Source organism: Protopterus annectens, chromosome 11.part0, assembly GCF_019279795.1.
Source record: "Protopterus annectens isolate FY-2018-M chromosome 11.part0, PAN1.0, whole genome shotgun sequence".
Lineage (NCBI taxonomy): Eukaryota > Metazoa > Chordata > Ceratodontiformes > Protopteridae > Protopterus > Protopterus annectens.
This window is the reverse complement of record NC_056745.1, coordinates 1,394,098,325-1,394,122,171: the sequence shown is the minus strand read 5'-3', so window position 1 is coordinate 1,394,122,171 and position 23,847 is coordinate 1,394,098,325. Positions and strand designations below refer to the sequence as shown.

The 23,847-nt window shown below is 40.8% G+C and overlaps 1 protein-coding gene across 2 annotated transcripts in view; it reads right to left on the bottom strand.

Moving 5' to 3' along the window:
• IFRD1 (interferon related developmental regulator 1) overlaps positions 1 to 23,847 on the bottom strand; it is a 579,560-nt gene that overhangs the window by 372,282 nt on the left and 183,431 nt on the right. For both annotated transcript variants that reach the window (XM_044088679.1, XM_044088680.1), the window contains one exon: positions 17,191 to 17,272. In XM_044088679.1, coding sequence (XP_043944614.1) covers positions 17,191 to 17,272 — 82 coding nt within the window. The remainder of the gene's footprint in view (positions 1 to 17,190; positions 17,273 to 23,847) is intronic.

The following is a 23,847-nucleotide window of genomic DNA, read 5'->3' as shown; positions in this document are numbered from 1 at the left end:
GAGTTCCAAAGTCTTGGTCCGGCGTCGGTTGCTGTCGCTTCTTCCCTGACATCAGTGCGACAGGGGTATAAAAAAGAGGCAGCCGGCCCCATTTTCTTCAGTTTTTATTGTCCCAGATGTCAGGTGCCCCCAAATAGGAAGGCAATACATAATCCTAAGTAAATTACATAAGTAGAAAACAATAGCTACAGCTGTAAGCAAATACACCATATAGAAATACATCTTAGAGATTGTATAAACAGGGCACTATAGATAAAACCCAGGTAAGAAGAGGGGAAGGAGGGAGGGTAACCTGGACTGCAGCAGTGTGAACACTCGAACCTCTACATTTATGGTAGGTACAAAACTGTACTATGTTCATCGTGTTACACTGCTGCAGTCGCACTTGGGTTGAATCCCAAAGCTAAAGCTGGGCGGTTGGTACTAAACAGGGTTTGGAGAAGCTAGTAGGCCCTGCAAAACTGCAGTGGCAAAGCCAGTTCTGGTTTTGGAGTATAGAGTAAGTGGTAGTGCTTGGTGAAGGTGTGCACTGAACTCCAAGTTGCAGCTTCCAAAATATCCTTGGTTGATACCCCTCTGAGGAAGGCTGCTGATGTTGCTGTAGCCCTGGTGGAATGAGGCCTAATGTTACCAGGTACAGGTTTCCCATGGTGTGTGTAGCAGAAACGGATACAATGTCCTATCCATTTTGAAATGGTCTGTTTTGATATAGGCTTTCCTTGAGATCCTGCAGCATAGGATACAAAGAGCTGATCAGATTTTCTGAAAACCTTTGTTTTATCCAAGTAGAAATGTAATTGCCTGTGAATGTCCAAAGAGTGTAGGAGCCTTTTCCCTTTATTCTGGGGGTTTGGATAAAAGGTGGGTAAATGAATGGTTTGGATTAGAGCCACACTGTATACTACCTTTGACATAAAGGAAGGGTTAGTTCATAAAGAGACTCTGTCTTGATGAAAAATGATGAAAGGCTCCATTGCCATTAGGGCCTGTAGCTCTGAGACTCTTCGTGCTGAAGTTATTACTAGCAGCAGGGCAGTTTTCCATGATAAAAATTGTAAATCAGCTGAAAAAGCTGGCTCGAAGGGCGGTAGTGTAAGTTTTTCCAAAACAAAGTTGAGGTCCCAAGTTGGTGTTGGTGCTCTTTGGGGCAGTCTTATGTTCTTAGCCCCTCTGAGGTACTGTCTTAATAATGGATGTCAAAAAATAGGAGGATCTGTGTTGTAATGAGCTGAAATAGCTGAAGCGTGGATCTTTAGAGATGAAAAGGTGGATCTTTAGAGATGAAAAGGAAAGGCCTTTGTGCATCATCTCAGTTAAATATTGGAGAATCTGAGGAATATTTGGGACAAGAGGATTTTGGCCTTTAGCCTGGTTCCAGGCGCAGAATCTTTTCCATTTGTCTGAGTAGGTTTTCCTGGTGCTGGGTCTCCTGGCCTCCAGAATGACATCCATAACAGCTGTAGAGAGAAGTATTGACTGGTTGTTTATATAATCTGCCATGCAGCCAGATTTAAAGTCTTGAGCTGGCTGTGTAGAATCTGATTGTTTTGCTGAGTCAGCAGGTGAGGAATTTGAGGTAAAATCCATGGTGGGCCTTGAGCCATGTTCCTAAATATTGGATACCATACCAGTGTTGGCGTGGCCAGTCTGGAGCAATGAGTATCATCTGTGGCCTCTCTAATCTGGCTTTTAGCAGCAACTTTGCCAGAAGAGGTAGTGGAGGAAAGGCATACACTGTTAGTGTTTTCCAACTGAATGAGAGGGCGTCCACTTTCCAAGCTAGTGTGTGGTATGTCCTTGTGCAAAACTTTCGCAGTTGGTAGTTTTGGGGAGAGGCAAACAGATCTATGTCTGGGCTCCCCCATTTTTCAGTTATCATTGTGAATACTTGTGGGTCTAGATTCCACTCGTGAGGAGCCATGATAATTCTGCTTAGTTTGTCTGCCAATGTATTTTTCTTTCCTGGCAGGAATTGTCAGTGCTGTGTTCCACAAGGTCATTGCTTGCCTGCATAGGGGCTTGCCTGCATAGGGGGTAGGAATGTGTGCCCCCTTGTTTGTTTATGTACCACATCACTGTGGTGTTGTCAGTCTTTATTAGAAGTGGTCCTGGATGTAGGAGGTCCTTGAAAGCTGTTAGGGCATTTTGTACAGCTAGCATCTCTTTTTGATTGATGTGGAGATGCATTTGATCTGCAGACCATTTGCCCTGAATACACTGTCCTGCCATGTGTGCTCCCCAGGCATAATCCGATGCATTTGTTGTCATTGTTTGCCTGGCTGTGGGCAAGGTGAAAGGCTGACCCTTGTTGAGGTGATATGCCTGAGCCCACCATAGAAACTCCTGTTGTAGGCAGGGAATTAGTGGTATTATTGTTTCCAGGCTGTGGCTGTGTTGAGCTTTTCAGGTACCATTGTAATTTCTTCATATGCAGTTTGGCATATGGTATTAGTAGTATGCAAGATGCCATGAATCCCAAGGCCTGCAGAATTTTTCTTGCAGGGAGTTGGGTCTTTGTTGCCATCATTTTGAAGTATTGAGTCAGTTGTCCTTGCTTGTCTGGCGTGAGATAAGCCATCTGGGCCATTGTATTTAAGCTGGCACCCAGGAATATTATGTCTTGTGAGGGCACTAGATTTGACTTCTTTTAGTTTACTGTGTACCCTAGGCAACTTAGTAGGTTTTTTACAAATGCCAGATGTTTTAAAAGAGTGTCCTTACTGTCTGCTTGAATAAGGCAGTCATCCAGGTATGGATATATCTGGATTCCTCTGTCTGCAGTATGCAATTACTGGTGCCAGGCATTTTGTGAAGACCCTGGGTGCAGTAGATAAGCCAAAGGGCAGTGCAGAGAATTGGTAATGAGTTGTACCTGCTATAAATCGGAGGTATCTTCTGCAATTTTGTCTGATAGGGACATGCAGGTATGCCTCCTTGAGGTCCAACGTTACTAGCCAAGCCTTCTTGCCCAGCATGGGAAGAAGTTGCTGCAGTGTGAGCATCTTGAATTTGGGTACTTCCAGGTATGTGTTTAGAACTGAAAGGTCCAGAATGGGTCTCCAGGCTTTGTCCTTTTGGGGAACCAGAAAAAGTCTTGAGTAAAATCCTTGTCCTTGCTCCTGTGTAGGAACCTGTTGAATGGCTCTCATGTCCATGAATACTGTAATTTGTCTTTGAGCCTCTGCCCGTTGATTTGATGGCAGGTTTGGCATTCCTTTTATCCTTGGTAAAGTGTGAAAGTGGAACCTGTATCTTTGAGTTACAATATTTAGGACCCATTTGTCTTTTGTGATGATGTGCCAATTGTCTGCAAAAAGTGCAAGTTTTCCTCCCAAGGGAGCTGCCAAGAGTGATTTGCTTGGCAGTCTGAGGGGTAAGTCATTGTGATGGTCTTCTGATAGTTTGAGACCTGTCTTCTCCTCCTTTCTGGGTTGTGGCACCCCATTGTTGTGGCTTGTAAGAGCCTTGTGGCTGACCTCTGCCCCTTGGGCGTCTGTATTTGCCCCTCTGAGGTCTGTAAGAAGTTGGAAAGGACCAGTTTTTGGTTGGCTAATTTCTGCTGAAACGAGGGGGTTGGACCTGTAAAAAAATCCTTGACCATCTGCATAGATTTTGCCTTATCCTCCATTTTCTTTAAAACCTCTTCTGCTTTCACACCAAATAAAACATCATGCTGTAAGGGTGCATCCAATAACTTTGCTTTAACATGATCAGGTAAAGTTTGTTCTTTTAACCAAGCATGCCTACGAATGACAGACCCTGTTACAGCTGCTCTGCAAGAAGCTTCCAATGAATCAAATCCACATTGCAAAGAATGTTTTCCCACTGGTTCTGCTGCATGCAACAAATCTTGCATTTCCTTGTAATCAGGCTGCTCTGTATGTGTGCTCATTTTTTGTTTTAATTGAGACATCAAATATTGTTGATATTTCAGCATGTGAAACTGGCAATTTAAGGCCCTCATAGCTAGAGTAGCTGACGTATATACTTTCTTTCCCCATCTGTCTAGTGCTCTAGAATCCCTTTCAGATGGTACACGATTTTTAGCAATAGAGGCCTTAACCCCTTTGGGACCCTGGGAAATGGTTTCTGGGTCAGCAACAGAGCTTTTATATAGGAATTTATGTGAGTCAGGGACTCTGTAGTATCTGTCTGGTTTGGCTGGTGCATGAGGTAATGAATCTGGGTTAAGGCTAGATTCTGAATAAACATCATCCACAATGTCTAACACAGGTGGAATAGCAAGGGGTCTTTTCTTAGAATCAGAGTAATCCTGGCCTTCCCAGTGGAAATGTACCCTCATGGTATGTAAAGTTTCCCCAAAAGAGAAGTCTTCTGGGTGAGATGCTGAAGGAATAGACTCTTCAGCATCAGAGTCTTCGAAACCTGGTCAGAGGAAGCGTAGTCCTCCTCCTGTCTAGGCCTTTTGTCAAGTGGGGGATGGGAACCCCCGATTAGGGTAATTAAGTCTTCAGCCATCTTAAGCATCTGTTTCTTAGGCATGGGGCCTTGCACTGGAGACTGCTGTACAGGCTTCCTTACTTTTAATGGAAGTTTTCAGTTTTGCAAAGGATTTAATAGTAAGTGTAGTCGGTCTGAAGACACCTTCAGCAACTAACGGCCTTTCAACTGCACTGGAATCCCCATCAGCCATGGAGTCGGAAGGGCCTAAAGATAAAGGCTCTGGAGGCCCTGCAATCTCCGCTTGGGAGTCGGATGCAGGCTGGGGTTCTAAATCAGCGGTCGTCAAGGGCTTCGTAGGTGCCTCACTGAAAACCGGAGAACCGGCGACTGGCCTAGCAGAGGCCTCGGTGTCTGGTTTGGGTCTCGGCTGCCTGTCCTTATCTTTGCGCTTTTTATGCATCCTGGTCGTTGGTTGCTCCGACGGCATGGTATAATTAAATTTTCTACCAAAATAATGTCGGGCGAAATCAAACCAACGTTTAATAGTTCTTTTGTTAAACCTAGCACAAAACCGACAACCTGTGACGTTGTAGTCTGGGCTTAGGCAAGGGATACAATAAGAATGAAAATCCTTATGAGGTATTTGCTTCCCACAAGAAATGCAATTATTAACTTTTTCTGACATCGGACTGAGGCAAGAAAAGGTTCCCCAACGGGGTACTTAGCTTTATTGAAGACTTCGGTCTGAAATTCGATTTGAAAATCTCAGGAGTCGGCCGACCGGCACTTGCAAACTGCTTCTGCTTCGGCCACCGCACGGCAAGAAAGACTGAAGAAAATGGCGTCAGCTGCCTCTTTTATACCCCTGTCGCACTGACGTCAGGGAAGAAGCGACAGCAACCGACGCCGGACCAAGACGTTGGAACTCTGGCCAACTGCGTGACCGCCTGACGGCAGATAACCCAAGTGTGATGACTGCAGCAGTGTAACACGATGAACATCTGCGTGACCGCCTGATGGCAGATAACCCAAGTGTGATGACTGCAGCAGTGTAACACGATGAACATCTAAAATTACTCTTGCCACTACTCATCTCCTCCCAAACTTCCTTATGGCAATCCCATCCTTTCTGACCTCCAGACTTCACAAAAACATGAACAATGCTATTACAACGTTGCTAAATTTGCAGCAAATACCCCCTTCAGAGACCACCACTGTATAGCACTAAAAAGTCTTAACTGGTTAGAACGGCCCCATCAACTAACATATACACAGCTTCTTACCACCTATAAAATTATCCAGCATCCATCTGCCTGTAAAGCACTAAAAAATATTTTACGCAAATATCTTCCCAGTTAGTCACTGTGATCCACTGACCAAAAACTCATGTCTACAAACCTAGCAAATCTGTTGGGTATTGTCTGCAGTTATAGAAGGTTGCTAAGGCCTGGAACTCCTTATCTGTATCTGTCAGGTCAATACCCACCCTAACTTCCCATCTTTTAAAACCACTATGAAAGACTTTAGAGCTAAAATATCTCTCTGTTCTTGCTCAAAACCAGTCTATATCTCTAAATGCGGATAAGTACATTTTCATTCTTTATACCTCCTTACTTTCCCTTCTTCACTTACTTCTATCAAATTCTCTTCCTTGATTTTCTCTCTAAATATACAATAAGTCTGTTTTTTCGTCTCTTCACATTGCAATTCCCATTTGTATAAGACTATCTTATCTTAATTTCCCTACAAACTGTCTAAAATGTCTATAAATATTAAATGATGGTCATATAACTTGTATCGATTCTTACCAATGTTTTTATATTATCAGTAAGTTATTATAATTATTTATACTGCAGATGTTTTTGTTTTATTTTTGGAGATTGGAATATTATTGTTCTTAAAATGTTTTGCAAAAATTTGGAGCTTTTATCCCCAGGCTTCTGATGAGAATGGGTTTCTACCCAGTCGGATTTTCCTGGTAAACAAATGTCAATAAATTAATTAAACAAATAAATAACTAAACTGTTGTCATTAGTATTCCATTTCCATACTGCCACTGCATATCGCCCATCATTATTAGAGAGGGAAATCAAGTACCCATCTGTACCACAAACAGCATGACTTATAGTCTCTTTCACCACCCAAGCCAATTCTCTTTCCTTGCACTGTAATACTTACAAGTCAATTTACCTATCAGGGCAGACCGGCAATTAGAAATAAGTATATGCAACTTCCTGAATAAGATATCCTGAGTTTCTTATCTTTACTCTTTATTAAAAGTGATTCCTACATTTGTTCCCTGTTGCCAAAGTACTGCTTTTCAAGTCACTTCCATTCTGTGCTTGTATTCCATTTCTACATACAGGTTTGAGCTTGTATACTTGTTGCACCCACTTGTAGCCTCAGTTTGTAATTCTCATATCTACCATGCATCCAATAACAAGCCAATTCTCTGTACAAACTAGCCACTATTATTCATAGTACAGCAAACTCCTAACTTAACAGATATTTAAATTCCATTGCCTGTCCCTTCTAATTCAACATAATCTGTAATATTAAAAAGCACCTCTTCATATGGTACTCAATACCCAGCATTTCATTTTTGTCTCATCTCATCACTTGCTTTCACCAGTCCAACAGTAGAACACAGTATTCATAATTTTCATATAAAGTTGATAAGCAAAAAGCTTTGCAAATGCCCTAACATTTGCATCCATGAACTTCTCAATGAACTACAAAAATATTCTTATTACACTTGCATGAATGAACAGCAACATATAAACCGCAACGTTTGTAAAAAAGGAAGAATGGACAAAATGTGTAATACTGAATATTGCTGCTATAGTTCATCATAGACTGATGCTTGTTATCTTAATATGTCAGTTGGCTTGTGCTTTAATCAGTTTGATAACTACTTTATATTGTAGCCTTTGAAATTAGATAGTAAACACAGATGTTCTTGATGGTCTTAACATTTCACTGAGCAGTAAAAAAAATATATATACATTTTAGCATAATGCTTACAGAAAAAAATACTTTAGCAGTAATATCTGAATGAATTAAAATTAACATACAAGGCTTAATGCTTAAAAAATATCAAGAAAAAAACAGTTCAATTTGATAAACATTCCAACAATAAGCACACACTTTCTACAGAAAGTTAAACAGAACAAATTTTGGTTGTCTAAATTATCAGTTGATATAACAAATTTAATACCACTTTTACTCACAATAGCATCACTCAAGCAACACTTAAAAGTTTAGCAACTAATTTCTACATGTGATAAAAAAAAAAATTAAAAACACACAATAAAGCCTCAGTTTAGAGTGATTTTCATTCCAAATTCTTGAACTTCTCAATAGAACCTTTTTTTTCTGATTTGTCTTTATTTATCTGACATTTGTTGACCAGATTAGTCCATCTCAGCTTGTGCCTTTTTTCAGCGGAGGCCCGGGGAGAAAAGCTCCACAGTACAAATTATACAAGTATTAGAATCAGAGGACAAAATTTTGCAAGTAAAAAAATTCACAGATCCAAACTGCGATCCACAGCTTCACATTACAAAATATATAAAAGTATAAAATTCAAAGGACAAGTTGTGCAAGTGAGAGAATCATAGCACAGAATAACATATTCACAGTACAGTTTATGCTAGTGTAAATTTAATAGCAGTTTATAGACAAGGATATAAATGGAAATAAGGCAGATGACCAAGTGTAGTGCAAGAAGAAATGTTTGCGAGTGAGGCATTACAACTAAGGAGTTGAGTACAGAAGAGCATTTGGTCCAAAACAAGGTAGTAAAGATACAGAAGAAGTATTACTGGTGATCTAGTACATGAGACATGGAAGTTAGCTGACAAGCAGAAGTGTGAAAGGAAGAGACAGGTAGAGGAAGGAAGAGGGATATTAGTGTAAGATTACAGGGGAAAGTTAATTAGAGGGGTATAGAGAGCGGTAGAAGACTACAGAGTTGGTATACAAGAAGTAAGTATCAGGTTACTGGGAACAGTAAATTAGAGGGGTATAGAAAGAAGTAGTAGAGTATGGTAGGGTAAACAGGAAGTTAGGATAGAAAGCATTTATGTGGGAAAGAAAGTGATCGGGAGGAATGAGAGCGAAGGAAATGAACAAAGGAGGAGAGAGGGAGGGGAGGAATTTTTAGTAGGGTGGTTACAGTGACATCTCCAGGTGCTGTACAGGTGATTTCTGAGGAGTTGTTTTAAATTTATGTGCATGAGTGATACAGTATTTGTTGTAAATGTGACACGCTGCAGGGGGCAGCCAACCATCCATCCTGCATACCAACGACTTAGCTCCTTCCAGGCACAATATATCTACGGTGTAGGGTATACAAGTGACATACAAGTGCCTAAACTGGCCCCACAAGAACCATAACAACCCAAGAAAAAAAGCAATGATGTGTATCCAGAAAGTAAAGAAAAATAAGGACCCCTCAGCCAGAGGAAGTCGCAGAGAAAAACAGGGTGAAAGAGGGAGGGACAGAATACTGAAAGAGTGAGAAGTAGGACATCTACGGTTATGACATAATACACACAACGAACTAGCAAAACCAAAAAGCACACAGGCCAGAGCCACTGAAAGCTGCAAAGAACTTTACTGATGTTTTGGTACCTCGGCTCAGTGCCTTCAAAGGAAGGTTCACCTACTGTTATGGTAAGGTCTTACACAACTGTACTATGTCCTTCCTTATCACTATTCCAGTATTCTTTACAACCGGGAGAGTACAAGAGCTACTGAACAGGGTGGTAAGAGGTAGCCACAGAGAAACCTCTAAAAATCCATGTAGAATGGCCCTTGCAGAACCAGCCCCGTCCCTAGAAATTACATTCAAGTTACAATATTTCGTTAATGTATGTGGAGACGAGCAAGTAGCAGCTTTCAAAATGGATTCAGTATCCAGACCCTTGAAAAAAGCACCAAAAGAGACTACAGCCCTGGTAAAATGAGCACAAACAGAAGGAAAAAGGCTGCTTATTGTGAAAAGAATAGCAAAAGGAAATAGCCTTATAAATCCAGGAGGATTTTCTTAAAAAAAAGAAAAGAAATCCAGGAGGAGATGGTTCACTTAGAAATAGCTAAACCCAGCTTCCTGAATGGATAGAAACAAACAGTGTGAATGGAGGCCACAACACAGTAGAAGTGAAACTTCTGTATTCAAGGACTAATTGCTACCAACGAACAGTACTGCACACATTGGGGTGTGCTTTTTAAGGTCTCAATCCATCAAGGTCCTTGCTGCAAGAACACAATGTCACTGCTTTTGCCCTAAAAACACAAAAAATACATGAAGGGTTTGATGGTGTGTTGAAGCAGGTGACAATCTTTAAAGGCAAAAGCACGGATGTCGGGTTCTTGCAGTGAATGATGGCTGATGGTAAGTAAGTCACTAGTACGGTCATTAACTTCCCCTCTATCTTTCCTTTTATTCCTGCTACTCTTTCTAGCCAAACCCAAAGAGTTATTTGTATGGTGAATACATGACAAAGGAGAGATCCTTTGTTGTGTGTAAGGAGATCTACTCTGACGGAACTTGTGATGATTTCCCTGGCCCAATGAAATAGAACTGGGAACCAGTGTCATCTGGGCCAAAGTGGGTCACCAACAAAATGTATGTCAAGCATGAAGAGCTAGCCTGTAAAGAAGGCAAGATTTTGTATTGCCTTGTTTGTTTATGTAATACACAGCCATGCTGCTATCTGTGAAATTTTTCAGAGGACCTGGACCCCAAAGGGAATGCAAAGCATGAAGAGCTACAATCATCTCATCTTTTACATTGTTATGGCCCACTTTCTGCTGGGAAGACCAAACTCCCTGGACCATGAAGTTATTGGAACAGGCTCCCCAACCCTGATTGGAAGTATCTGCGTACAGATCCTGAATAAGAGGAGGAACTTGGAAATGCAGGACAGGATTCACAGAAATCTGACGAACCCACCAGAGAAACTCGAGCTTGAGGCAAGGCGAGACAGGGAGGAAAAGATGCAGGGGATGGCAATGTTGAAGTTAAACATTTTTCAGCCATCACAAACAATGTCCAGCCTGGCAAAAGGAACCATAAGAATGGTGGATGCCATGAACCCTAGAACTCCAAGAAATTCTCTTACAGGCAACTCTTGCAAAAAAAAAAGACACTGAAAATAAACCATCAAGAAAAGGACCTTTCGAGGAAGCAAAGCCATCACTTTTGAGTGAGACTGTGCTGTGACGCTATATCCCCAGCTAACATGGCTAGTCTGAAAAGGGGGTACAACCTGGTTCCCCCTTGCTTGTTGATGTACAACTAGTATGGTATCGTCTCTAACAACTTGAAGAGGTCCAGGGGACCAAATATAATTCAAACAGTTGAGTGCCTTGATCAGGGCAAGCGTTTTGTTTATATTTACCTGCTTGTATCTATCCTTGGTGTGCCGCAGACCTTGCACTCTATCCTGAAACTGCTCTCAAGCAAACTCCTAGGTGTCTGTGATGACTGACTGAAGAAGGCGAGTCCTGGGTTTAAGGAAATGTGCCGTTTCCACCAAGTGATTTCTCTTCTGACAAAACCCCAGCACTGATATTTGAAAAGATAAAGGGTGTTTGTGCTGAGAGCAAACAGATTTCAGATGCCATTGTATATTTCTCTGTAAAGTCTTGCAAGGGTTATCATGAGAATCACAGATGCCATGAGACCTAAAATCCTGTGGTATTCCCTAGCAAAGACCAAAGTCTGAGAGGAAAACTGTAGAAATAAATCCAGATATAGATCTATTTTTCCTGTAGAAGTAAAGCTCTTTGAACTGAGGTGTCTAGCTGACACCCCAGGAACACATTCCTGCGTTTAGTAGTCAAAGACAACTTTTGAATTTTCTCTTGGAATCCCAGCTTGTGTAAGAGCCCTCTTCACCCATAAGAGATTGCAGACACTTTGAAACAGGCTCTGCAAAGGTACGTTGTCTAAATCTAGAAAAAATGCGGACACTTTGCAGCCTGCAATGAGCTATAACTGGTGCAGTGGACAGTCCAAAGGATAAGGAACAGAAAAGATAATATGATCCAGACATGCAAAACTTTAACATATGAAGACTGGATGAATAGGGATGTGATAAGCATCTTTTAAATCTAGTGTTACCAGGAAACTTAAATGATAAAGAAGAGGTGATATGTTATGAAGCAACAGCATTCTGACCCTGGGCACTATTACAAACAGGTCTACAAAAAAATCCAGAATTGGTCTCCAAGCCATCTTCTTTCTTTCATTTGCACTAAAAACATCCTTGAATAAAAGGAACTGGCACTATCACTCCCTCACGTGCATGTGTTGAAGGACAGGGGCAAATAGACGAGTCTGGTCTAGTGGTGGAGGAATTTCCTCCCAATGCCATCTGTAACCTTGATGAATGACCTTCAAACCATTTTTTTCATACTTAATAATCTTACCATCCTTGCCTGGAAGAGTAGGATTAGAATGAACCAAAATGTTTAGCAGCAGTAAGATTAACTAAAGCTACAGCTGCTGGGTCAAGTTTGGGATGAATTTATAAAAGCTTAAAAAAATTAAAGAACTTTACATATTCTATCTGCCTTTGTAGCAGCTAGGCTAAATACCAGGAAAATTGCAGGCAGTGATGCACACACCCTCCAGAACTGACAGAACTGGAGGAATGGGTGCAGGATCTGGAAATTCTTTCTGTAACAGCTCACAGTATTTTCTGTGAGACTAAGAAACCTCATTGTTCACCCACTGAAAACACTGGCAAATTCTGGGGATAGCCCCAAAAAAGATCAACTCCTACAAGGAGAATCAGAAATCGAGCTTTCCTCAGAGTCTGAATTAGACAACTGAGAAGAAAACCTGTGTTTGTCTCTCCATCTTCCTGTTCAGATTCAAAATCCTGAATCATTTCATGAAAAGAAGTCTCTCTCTCGCTCTCTTTTATTCTCAATTACCAGAAACCATTTTATAATAAGGATAAATAGCCTGAATTAAACCCAGAGTCAGATCCAGTAAGCTACTCCTGCTTAAGGGAATTTAAGAAAGAGTCGATAAATGTTAAGTTTTGCATTTCTTTTTGACAGGAAAAAGGGCAACAATGTTATTAATGGTGGCAGCAGCTTCTCAGGGATGTGCACAACATTCTGACCAAACAGGGAAGTTTTCTCTGCTCCTCTCCCAGGACCAACAAGAGTGGCTCTTCCTTGCTCACTGAGGAGACCCCAACAGCCGCAGAGGACGTGGTTAATCCCTGGTCCATATCAGCTGTAGATGCTACACTAGAGGAATACCAGGTAAAAGATGAGAGGTCTTATGAACAGGCTATGGCCACAGCAGAGTCACCCACCTGTGACTGAGGCAAATTACTAGCCTGCTGTGGTGACAAAGGCTGTTTGCTTAACTTTTGTGGCTGGAAGAAGGATGAAACACAGGACTAAAAGATTGTTCCATGGTCAAGTCAAAAAATGGTGCCTCTTTATAAGTTCATAGGTAAGTACTAGGCTAGGTGCCCTTGTGGGCCAGCTTGTTGATATTATGGCTCCACCATGTGGGTTTGTATCTGGGGTTTGTCCAGCACTTGTTCTTACATTGTACAGCTGCTTCTATGCAGCTGTTTACATACTGGTATAGTGTGGAGGTGTACATTTCTACATATTCAGTTGAGGTAACTGGGTCTCGTAGGGATTTGAAACTTGCCAATGTATCATTTAAGAGTAGATAGTTTGTCTTAAAGAAATTTCTAAAGGTACCTTGGGTGGAAGGGATCTCTGGTTTCAGTTTTATTTCGAAAGATACTGCTTTACAGTCAGACCTAACGGGTGATGAAAATATTCAAGGGATGGTGCAAGATGCTTCCATATTAGTAAGGACAAGATTCAAGATGTTATTCCCACAGTGGATACTCTAAATTGTTTCAGGGCATTTGTATCGTGAAAGTCCAGGAATCTCGGTGCTTGTGCACTAGTGGTGGTGTAGGTTTCCCAGTCTATAGTTGGATAGTTTACATTACCTAGGAAAATGGTAATGGGTTTAATACCGAGTAATTCTAGCTCCTGTAGACAGGCAATGTGACTTCCTTTTATCAGAGAGAGTTCTATAGCTAGCTAATATATTGTACGAGACCTTTCTGATGGTTATTTGGACATGAAGCTCTACTGCATCCTGCTGCTTTGCCAGCCTTGATGGGAGTCTCCTCTACATGTACACTGATATACCTCCACCTTTCCCCCACCCCTGCAAAGTAGCTGGTCTAAACATGTTGAAGGCATTGTAGTCCTGAGTGCTTTCCAAACCATGTGTCAATGTCTTCCAGGTTGAGAGGGGATGGTAGGGAGTGGAGTTTCTTGCTCAGATCCCCGATCATTAATCAGCAACACCTTCATATTGTCTTTTACTTGCTTTGTTATGTTGACAGGTTCATCAGGTTGGCATTGTCTAAAAAAGGCACTATGGTGGTGGACAACAGGTTCATAGGATTATACTAGGCTATTGGCCTGGAGGCCCTTATAAGCCTAGGCAAGAATTTTGCCCATGTTCCCACAAAGTCAGCATCTGTTTTGTCTGTCCAGCAGGGACATAGGTGGGATCCCAGGGGTGTTACTTTCTATTTCCCATCCAGTCGTCCAGGTTCCTGTTAAAGAGGGCTAGAGAGGTACTCTGCTTGACATGGAGAGGGAATCTATTCCACAGATTGGGGGGGGGGGTCTTTGGGACACAAATCTATCCTGCCAACAAGTTCTATTAATGTCTTTGCCAATAACTGAAAGCCTAGAGTGTGTACTGATGCATGCCATCCTTGGTGATGCAGCATGGTCTGCCAATCATATCCTTCCAGGATGACAACTAATGTTTGCTCATATTGCACCATCACCCTTGGAGAGGGTAGAATGCTGCTCAGTGTTAGGCTCATACCTGCCTTGGACACAGTCTGAATGACTTGCAGGGGAGGGTTAACTATAACTGCTTGGAGTTCTGTTTTACAATGACATTTGGGTGCATTTGCTAATGAGTATTTATAAAAAAATGCCTTGTTCTTTGGCTTGGGTAGATATTTTAGCTTTAACTTAGCTTTGGTGGATTTTAATAAACTGAGTTGTTTATCTGTGTGAGAAGGGCTGTAACATTCTGGGAATTCTCTTTTTTCTTTTGGTTAAAATAATTTTTCTTTTATTATAAGGCTTGTTTATATTATGGTTCCACCATGTGGGTTCATAGCTCTCAACCTTCCATCTCAAAATGATGAACATTACTTATAATGTGGAATAAATGGCCAAAATGTAGAACACCTAGTAACAGCTTACTAACAACTTCAACTAGGAAGCTCTCAGGATAGTTAACATTTGCTAGTTTAAAGAATTAATATGATTCAATACTATTTAACATGTATACAATTTAAAAAAATTTCTAACACTGAATGCGGTTCAGACCATTTCAACGTGGAACATAGGAATATGAGATTTCTAAGATCCAAAATGAGGAACGGTCTTAGTAATGTGATGCACTTGAGAAGGATGTGTGGGTTTGTTTTTGGGGTTTGCCCTGCACTTGTTCATATTAGAGGACTTGTAGCGTGGTGAGTAGTTTGGGGAGACACTCTGCAAAATGATATGTATGTGCTTTTGGTCAGCAGCCAATAAATTCAGAGAAGGAAAGAATGATGATGTTAAATTACCATAAGGGGCACGCAACAAGAGATACACTAAGTTTAAGAACACACCTACAACAGGGTGCGTGCAAGAGGAAAACAATTAGACCATTAGCTCTGAGCTGGCTCGCCTGGAACTACCCCAATGCAAAGAGAAGTCCTGAATGAGCCTAACATACACTCAGTAAACAAGAATGAAACCAAGTCTCAATAACAGTTAGACCAGACCACTTAAAACCGCAAAAATGCAGTACAGCTAGTATTGGAACCACTCACTTAGGCTTAAAGACCTTAACTAAAGCAGATACAGACTGTTAATATGAATTAATATGAATTTAAAATCAAATCAAGAAATGAAAGCACTTCTCTTTCGCTTGCTCTCTGTGTAGTAGAAGTATTAAAAGTTTTCAGTTTCTATTATACTTTCCCAGGGAAAACAAGCATCGACAGCTGGTAGAAATTTTAAGTCACTTTTTCACACAAAAAAGCAGCATAAAACACGGTCACCCCCAAGAAGTAAAATTAACAATTTTTCCACAAAAAAATGGTCTTCAATTATGTAAAATAACTTTTAAACTGATAAGAATAAAGTGCGCTCCCATTTAAAATTACAAATAAGTCACTTAACAGTCCGTTAATAAAAATAAAAAAAAAAAAACAATAAAGCAAACAATTTTTAAATGTGGAAGGTGTTTCCCCAAAGGGAATTTAGCGGCCCAGCACAGGAATAGCGCTCTGAAGGGCTTGGTGCCCAAACCTGTCTTTTTAAATCAACTCATCTCGAGCTGACTGATGGTTTGGGCATGTGGAATGTGTCCTGAAATTCTGGAAGCTGTTTGGCTGTCCAGTCCTTGGCAGAATAAGTGATCAATATGATGAACAACAGCTTAGAATTTCAATTTTCTCAGTTTGCTCTCTCTCATTAATCCCACAAATCTAATTTGGTTCTGCAGTGTCATACCATAAATCTTCCTGTTACCAACAGTCTATAGCCTAGCTGTCAGAATTTCCACAATATCTTTTCCACATAAAAAATGAAAACGTTCTAGTTTTCCATATTTGAGCTCCTGTTCTGGCAAATGTAACTATATAAAACCTGATATTCCTAACGTAAATGTATCAAAAGTGATATTCCTAAGGTTCTTTTGTAAACCTAGTCTTCTCTGCTGACTTTTCTTTTATGCATTTTCCTCAAATCTTTGCCTTCCTTACTACCTTAACACCACCCGGTCTTATATTTCACTTTCTTAGCCTCACTTTAACTCACACAATGTATTATCCAGTCAACTTGGCTTGCCATTTCAGTCTCTTATCTTGAGCCTTGAACACTTACTGCCTCACAGGCTCAAAGTTACCTGCTGGTTGTGCAAGAGCTCCTCTTTTTTCCAATATTCCTATACCAAGTCTTCTCCAATACATTTTAAACATTCCATCAAAGTTCCATAGTTCAATTTATGTAGCTCCAAAACTAGAGGACTGTTTAATGTCTCCAGTGACAGGCAGCATAATGACAAAACCATCATTCTGCATTTTGCAAATTATTTGCAATACTTATATTCCAAACATGTATTTAATTTATTCCATCATAAGCCAAAATATACCTTAGCACTACTGTAAACAGAAAAAATAATTTTTCATTGTGATTTTAATTACTTCAATCTTTAGCTGTACACAGCAGCTCTATGAAGCAACCACCTTCAAATAGCACCAAACAGGTGTCTCGGCTTGGCTGGAAATTTGATGACCACAACAACACTAACACGCTTAGCTATGTGAACAAAAACCTTACTACTGAAAAGAAAGGACTGAAATGTGACTGAGTATGGCAGTAGAGCATGCATGCTGTGACATCATGTGAGTCACGAGAGCATGCGTGCTGTGACATCACACACGTCATGAAAGCATGCGTGCTGTGACATCACACACGTCATAAGAGCATGGGTGCTGTGACATTGCACACGTCACGTGTGTCACGAGAGTATGAGAATGCAGAATTCCCCAACATGGAATTCTGCTGAAAAAATGCTGAACACTGCCTTTCAGAGAAGTACTACCAGACAGGGACCCATCTGGAAGTTGCCTTTTGTATTATATCCTTACATACCTCACTTTGTCAATGTTTAACAAAAATAAAAGATAAGCTTACCTCTTATCCAGCATGCTGTCAATTAACCCTTTCAGCTTATACTCAAACTCTTCAAGGTTAGCTTCTTCATCAACTTCTGCTCCTAACACAAGGCACAAAATGCATACTATTACACAGTGAAACTATAAAATAACTCTAAACAAAAATACAACATTAATTTGAAGTTGGAGATCATAAATACTGACAAGACATCTGCACTATTTAATAAGCATTCAGTAAACTAACAAATCCCAGTTTTGCATTGGGGGTACTATAGAACGTGTATCCATCTGTACTTCTTTACTAAAATAGAACTCGTCTCACTGCAACAGGATGAACACATGATGATGATTAAGTCATCATGTTATGGGCAATGCTTAAACAACACAGTTTCTCTATAAACATTTCAAAACACTTGCAGATACCCAAACACAGACAACCCTTTGCATATCTCTCCTGAACAAGAAAATAAAGTCTACCCGAATACACTAATAAAAGTTAAAAAGATTGCGCAAAATACTCCCTCTGTCACAGACATACAGGAAGGATGTTGTGCAGCTCTTTAAGGTCCACGCCTTAACCATTACTAGCAATACATTTATGTTTTAAAACTATTTCCAATAAAGGTGTTTCACAGTAACATTGCAGGAGTTCATATTGCAATCCAGGGCACATTACAAAACCATTAAAACATTCCGTTCCCACAACCACTTCTCTAACCCAGTTGTTCCTTTATCTCAAAAGCAACCAGTACAACTTGCAGTCACATGGTGGTGATGGGGGGGGGGGGGGGTTGTCATTTTTTTATGCCTTGCTCAACTGCTGCAACCCCCAGAAAGTATCATGCAGCATCTGACACATAAGGGTCACACACCCACAAGTGCGTTTCACCATTCAGTGCTTCAGGGTCATGTTTGACAGGTTGATGTCTCTGGTGCCTACTATAACAGCGCAGAATGCCCAACCACTATATAATGGCATCTCTTATTCCAGGCTAACCCAGTAACACTCCTGCAAATAATGAGCATGATGACTGCTAGACACTCAGTCCCATCTTCCCTGGCCAACTCCTCTGGCTCCTAGGTTCACTAGCCTAACTCAGGTCACCAGGGCCACAGTGAGAACTCCATCCCTCTACACCACAAAGATGGATCCTAGGTCCACTAATCTAACTCGGGTCTAGGGCCACAGTGAGAGCTCCATCCCTCTACACCACAAAGATGGATCCTAGGTCCACTAATCTAACTCAGGTCTAGGGCCATAGTAAGAGCTCCATTCCTCTACACCATAAAGCTGGCTCCTAGGTCCACTAATCTAACTTGGGTCACCAGGGACACACTGAGAGCTCCATCCCTCTAGACCATAAAGCTGGCAACAACATCCATTAACTTTTAAAAGTTGTGTAACTACACTCATCACAAGAGTACATCACAGTTGTCATGAAGGCCAGCCAATACAATGTTCACAGCTAGTCCATATAAAAAATGGATCCGAATAATAAAATAAAACACTTGGTCCACCTCTTCTGTTTGGTTTGTGGATCAACTGCTGATCGCAGGCTGGCAACATTCTACCTTCTGCCTTTCCAGAGAAGTCAGAAAAAAGCAAATACAAATTGATCGGGCTTACCCAGTTTGTTAATTTTTATATCTACTAGTTTGTCTAGTGTTTTTTTTTTTTTTTTTTTTTTGGGGGGGGGGGGGGGTTGAAGATAGCAGGGTAACTGCCTATGATCATTTTCCATTCACATTAAGGGCTGTTAATGAAAGTTATGTACTTACAATAATCATAGATCCAGGTTGTCTGATTTTCATCTGGTTCAACATGTTTGTCAGATCCGACCTCGGCACCGATTCTGAAGCTTCTGATCCAGGGCTCTGACTCCTCTCCTGCCCGTAATTCCCTCTACTCTACCTCAATACTTCAGATCCAGTTTCTGAGGTTCCCTGTTTTCTTGGGTACTAAAAATAAAATCTCTAATAGACTCAGAACTATCTGGTCTTTGGGACTGGTTGGACGACTTTTTTTTTTTCCTACCGGAAACTTCTGCTGCTGTGGGTTCCCACTGACTGGGTGGAACATTGGGAACTTTCATCTTTTTTATTGGAGGAAGGGAAAAGTAAACTAAGTAGCCTTTAGAAATTATATTTAGCACAAAAGAATCTGTTACATGGAAAAGCACCCCCCCCCCCAGCTACCTGCAGCTGTCAAGCAACCCTTCAGTAGCAGTGAAAGGGCTTCTCAGAGAACAGACCACAAAAGCCCTGGTTTTGTGGTTCATCTCTGCCTCTAGGGCAATGTCAGTTAGAGTTACCTCCTCTTCTGTCATCAGAAGGTCTATCCCCAGGAATGCCCTGATCAAAACTCTGACTTGCAGAAAACACATCTTCATTCCAGCCCTCTGATTCCTAGAAAAGGTTCTTTGTGGAGTGAAAAAACTTATTCCCACTGCAGAGAGAATTTTACTATCTTGTTGACTCCTAGTTAGTGTGTCTTTTACCTTGGGTCCTAAAAGAGTTGCAACATCAAAGTGGGGTACTAACGAAGGATATCTTACAGCCATCCGAGAAATCACAAAGATGCATCCAGGCATACAGAAGCATGGTGATACCGGTGCCTGCCACCCTATCCATGTCATTGATTGCACTGGAAAGCAGTTGCATGACTACATTGGAAGTGGATTGGGGGGGCAGAAAGCTGGAAGTCCACTGTCTTTTGAACATCTGCAGGCAGAATACCAAAGAGACACTTGGAAATCTCTTTGGTCAAGTTTCTATGGAATCTACTAACACGGGCCAAATAATTCAGCACTCGGAATGCAAAAGTCTCTGAAGCATATGTCCATTTCCCAAACCTGTCCATAGTCCTAGAGTCCCTGTTAGGGGGATTGACAGAGGAACTTTCTTCCGACAATTCCTTTTTAGTGTTTGCTACTACCACCATAGCAGCCACCAGTGCACCTTTGCTACAATGCCTCCTGTCTTTTGGGGCTGCCAATATCCGGTCAGATTTCTTGGGAATTGGTTCCACCAAATCAGGCTCCTTCCTTACCTGCTGAGCCATTATATCAATAAAGAGGTCAATGTGTGGTACTACCCAGGACAACACTGAGCCGGAACCAAAGGCTTTCAAGAACATGATTCATCAGATGAAGGGTCCTCAGTGGACCATCCTCCTCTCAGTTTCATCAACTCAAAGATCTCGACAAAGGTGACATCTTCAAAAGAGATATCTAGGGAAGCTTTCACTTTCATCCAAATCTGTGTCTTCAGAGAAAGACTCAGGACAGGAGTCTATGTGCTTTCACTTGCACATCTGTTTCTTCTGAACCGGTTCTGGTGGAAGATTAGAAGGTTCCGAATCAGATTTTGAGCAAATACAGCATGGAGTCTCAGAAGCTTGCAGTACAGACTGCCCCTGCCTGACAGAGTGATTGGAAGTTGGGGTTTGAATGTAACCAAGCTAGAAGAAATGCCTTATTCTTTGGTATAGCCAAGACCCTCTCAAAAGCTGAAACTGTAATCGGCTCTGGAGGCCTCCTAACTGAAGATGAAAGAGATACTTCGGTGCCAATATCCAAGCTATCAAATGCAGAGCCCCCAAGTCGTAGTGATGACTCCAATAACTTCTGTGTCAACCCATCTCATGGATCCCTGGCACGGAGGCTTTGGCTCACAGTCTCTTCCTGATCCAAATGTGTTTGAGTTGAAAGAGAAAGGGATGCTAATGAAGTTTAAGTAACTCAGACTGTTGGCTCAGACAATGGCTTCCGGAGGAAAGTCAGATCCAGGGTAGTCAGGTCTGAAGGGCAGACCAGGACCAGAGAAATTACAGGGGGTAGTTGAACCAACATTTGGTACATTCCCAGGGGACATGATTGAGAGAACCCCAAGCTGTATTTGCATTCTGAGAAACTTCTGCATCACTCTTTTGATGTCTTATTCGGTTAAGCTCTTGACTGACCTGGCAGAAGAAACCACCAAATGTGGTCTAGAGTATCTCTGCTCTTTTGAAATACAGGTGAATACAGCCTTGGGGTTTCACTGGATCCAAAGAGAAATGGGACTGAGGAGAAAAGGGATGGACCCAAAAGGCTGTTGGATCTGATCTTCAATGAGTTTTCAGATCCAGCCCAACTGACCCTATCGAATCCTCAGAACATTTCCTGGATTTTTTTGATCCTCATTTGTCTGACTTTTCTGACTCCCTCTTTTATTTGTTTTCCTTAGGTTTGGTTTTGTATTGCTTCTTAGCTGGGGAAGCAGAAGCAGAGGCAGTAGGCTCGGTTAAAATTGAAGACACTGTCTGTGTAGGGTGATGGCCTCTCTCTCCTAGTCTGAAGTGTCCTACACATGAAAGAATCTCAGACTTGGCACTCCACATCAAGACGGGCAGCTCCCAAACAGTACACACATAATAAATGGGGATCGTGAGGAGGAGGTTTGTGCCCACATTCAGTATGCTTTGAATCCCCGACTATCCAAAATAATTCTGTTAGCTAAGGCAAGAAATATGAGTAACCTCTAGAAACACAGTTACTCTGGAAATGCAGAACACCCAGAGTCACTCCCATTTGTTATAAGAAAACAAACTAAATCAGCTAACTAACACTACGAACTATAAATCACATACTAATACCAAACTGCTATTCACACAGAGCCTGACAATGTGTGACAAACAGCCAAAACATGGAACACACTATTTTTGCACTGCCCAAAAATGTACCATTTCCATGGCTCCTAGTTAAAGTCGACTTTCAACCATAGGCAAGAAGTTAAAGTATACAGCCAAAAATTTACACTATACATTTCTAAAATTCTATAAAAATTGCAACTTGTAATTTAAATCAAACTTTATTTTATAATCTGCAATAAATAACCAAATGTGAAACAACACTACTACTATCAAACTAACATTTAAAACTACTACTATACAGAATCAAGGTAAAATGCCCATTAATATCCCTTCCTACACTATTACAGGACTCTAAATGTTTGCTAAACACTATCCTGCTATATACTTCATACCGGAAAACAATTTGACATCTGTACATAGAATGAACATATGTATTTAATGTACTTTAGGTGCACACTCTACTGTATGCTGCTGCATGTAAATGCCCAACTATACATCACAAAAAGTTTTACATACTGCACATCACTAAAACTTCTCCAAACATCTTCACCTGTACATCAAGAGAGAAACTGTTACTCTATACATCAAATAGGCTAGACTTGCAAAGGCCCTTAAGCCGTTAGCCTAGTAATCTCCTATGAACAAAAATTAAGTTCTGCATGACTAAAACAGTCAAGTCAGTCTGCTGCAACAAGGTTTCCCAAAATACCTGCAATATTGTACCACAGCACATCTAGTTGCACAAGTCCACAACCACAAATAACAGTAGTGATGATCTCAGTGTTGAGTAGAAAATGCAGCATTATGAAATGTAACAAAAGAACAAATTTAGAAACAGAACAGCAAACCCAAACCAAAATGCAACAGCAATGTGCTATTGTAATCAATTCAAAAAGATAATGGAACAATTTTTGCATTGACCGACATTTTCTGAACAATGAAGTATGAACTTCAACTCTAGTGTTTACTAACAGACTACAGTCTGATTCATTTAAAAAGATGATAGCAAAGTTTTTGCATAACCCTATATTCTCTGAACAATGATAAACATGAAATTAGCTTGGCATTACAACATCACAATCCTTTAAAAATGAAGAGACTTGCACCAACTTACATTGCCTGAATAAGTACGAACCACTGTAGGTAGGGATTACTGACAGACTGTATTATTCCACTTAAAAAGTTAAAATAGCAACAAGTTTTGCATCAAACTGCATTGTCTGAACATTTTAATCTCAAGCGACATCAAGAGTGAGAGAGTATAAACGTAATACAAAATGTTTTGCATAAACCTACATTTGGAACAATGGGAACCTCTTGCACCAAAGTAGCTTAAAAGCGGTTTCACATCATATAAACCACACACTATCTGAAAAATCAGCATAAATCTCTCATCTGGCATAACTGACTGCAGTGAAAGTAAATAATAGCGCAGGTTTTACATAAACCTACATTTTGTTAAATAACTGCAAAGCATGACACTCTAACACTACCAACCACAACGATTCACCAAGGAAGAAGCTTTTTGCATCAACCTACATTGTATAACCTTTACTGACTGCACCACAAATCCTTTAAAAGTTAATACAGCAAACATGTTTTGCATCAATATACATTATCTTTGCAATAACCAGCAGAAGTCTCCAGTCTTGCATTAATAACCACAATCCCAATTCAAAAAGTTAATAGAGCAGACTTTGCATATACCTACATTTCATTTCCTTCCAATATTGCAAAGCATAAAACTGATGCTTACCATTACTGACCCATTACAATCTACACCAACCCACCCAGGAAAAGCTAGCTTATATGCAGACCCCCCCCCAAAAAAAAAAATGAAAACTAAGCCCCTTTCTAATCCTAATCCTGACTAACTGAATCAAATGAAGTAACATTAACCAACATAAACTTCCAATCTAGCATTAACGGCTTTACATACTATTACTGACGCACTGCAATCCTCACTAACTCACCAAGAAAAAGCTTATTTTCTCTGTAGAACCCACCTCCCCCAGAAAAGTCTCTTTTTAATCCTAACATTGA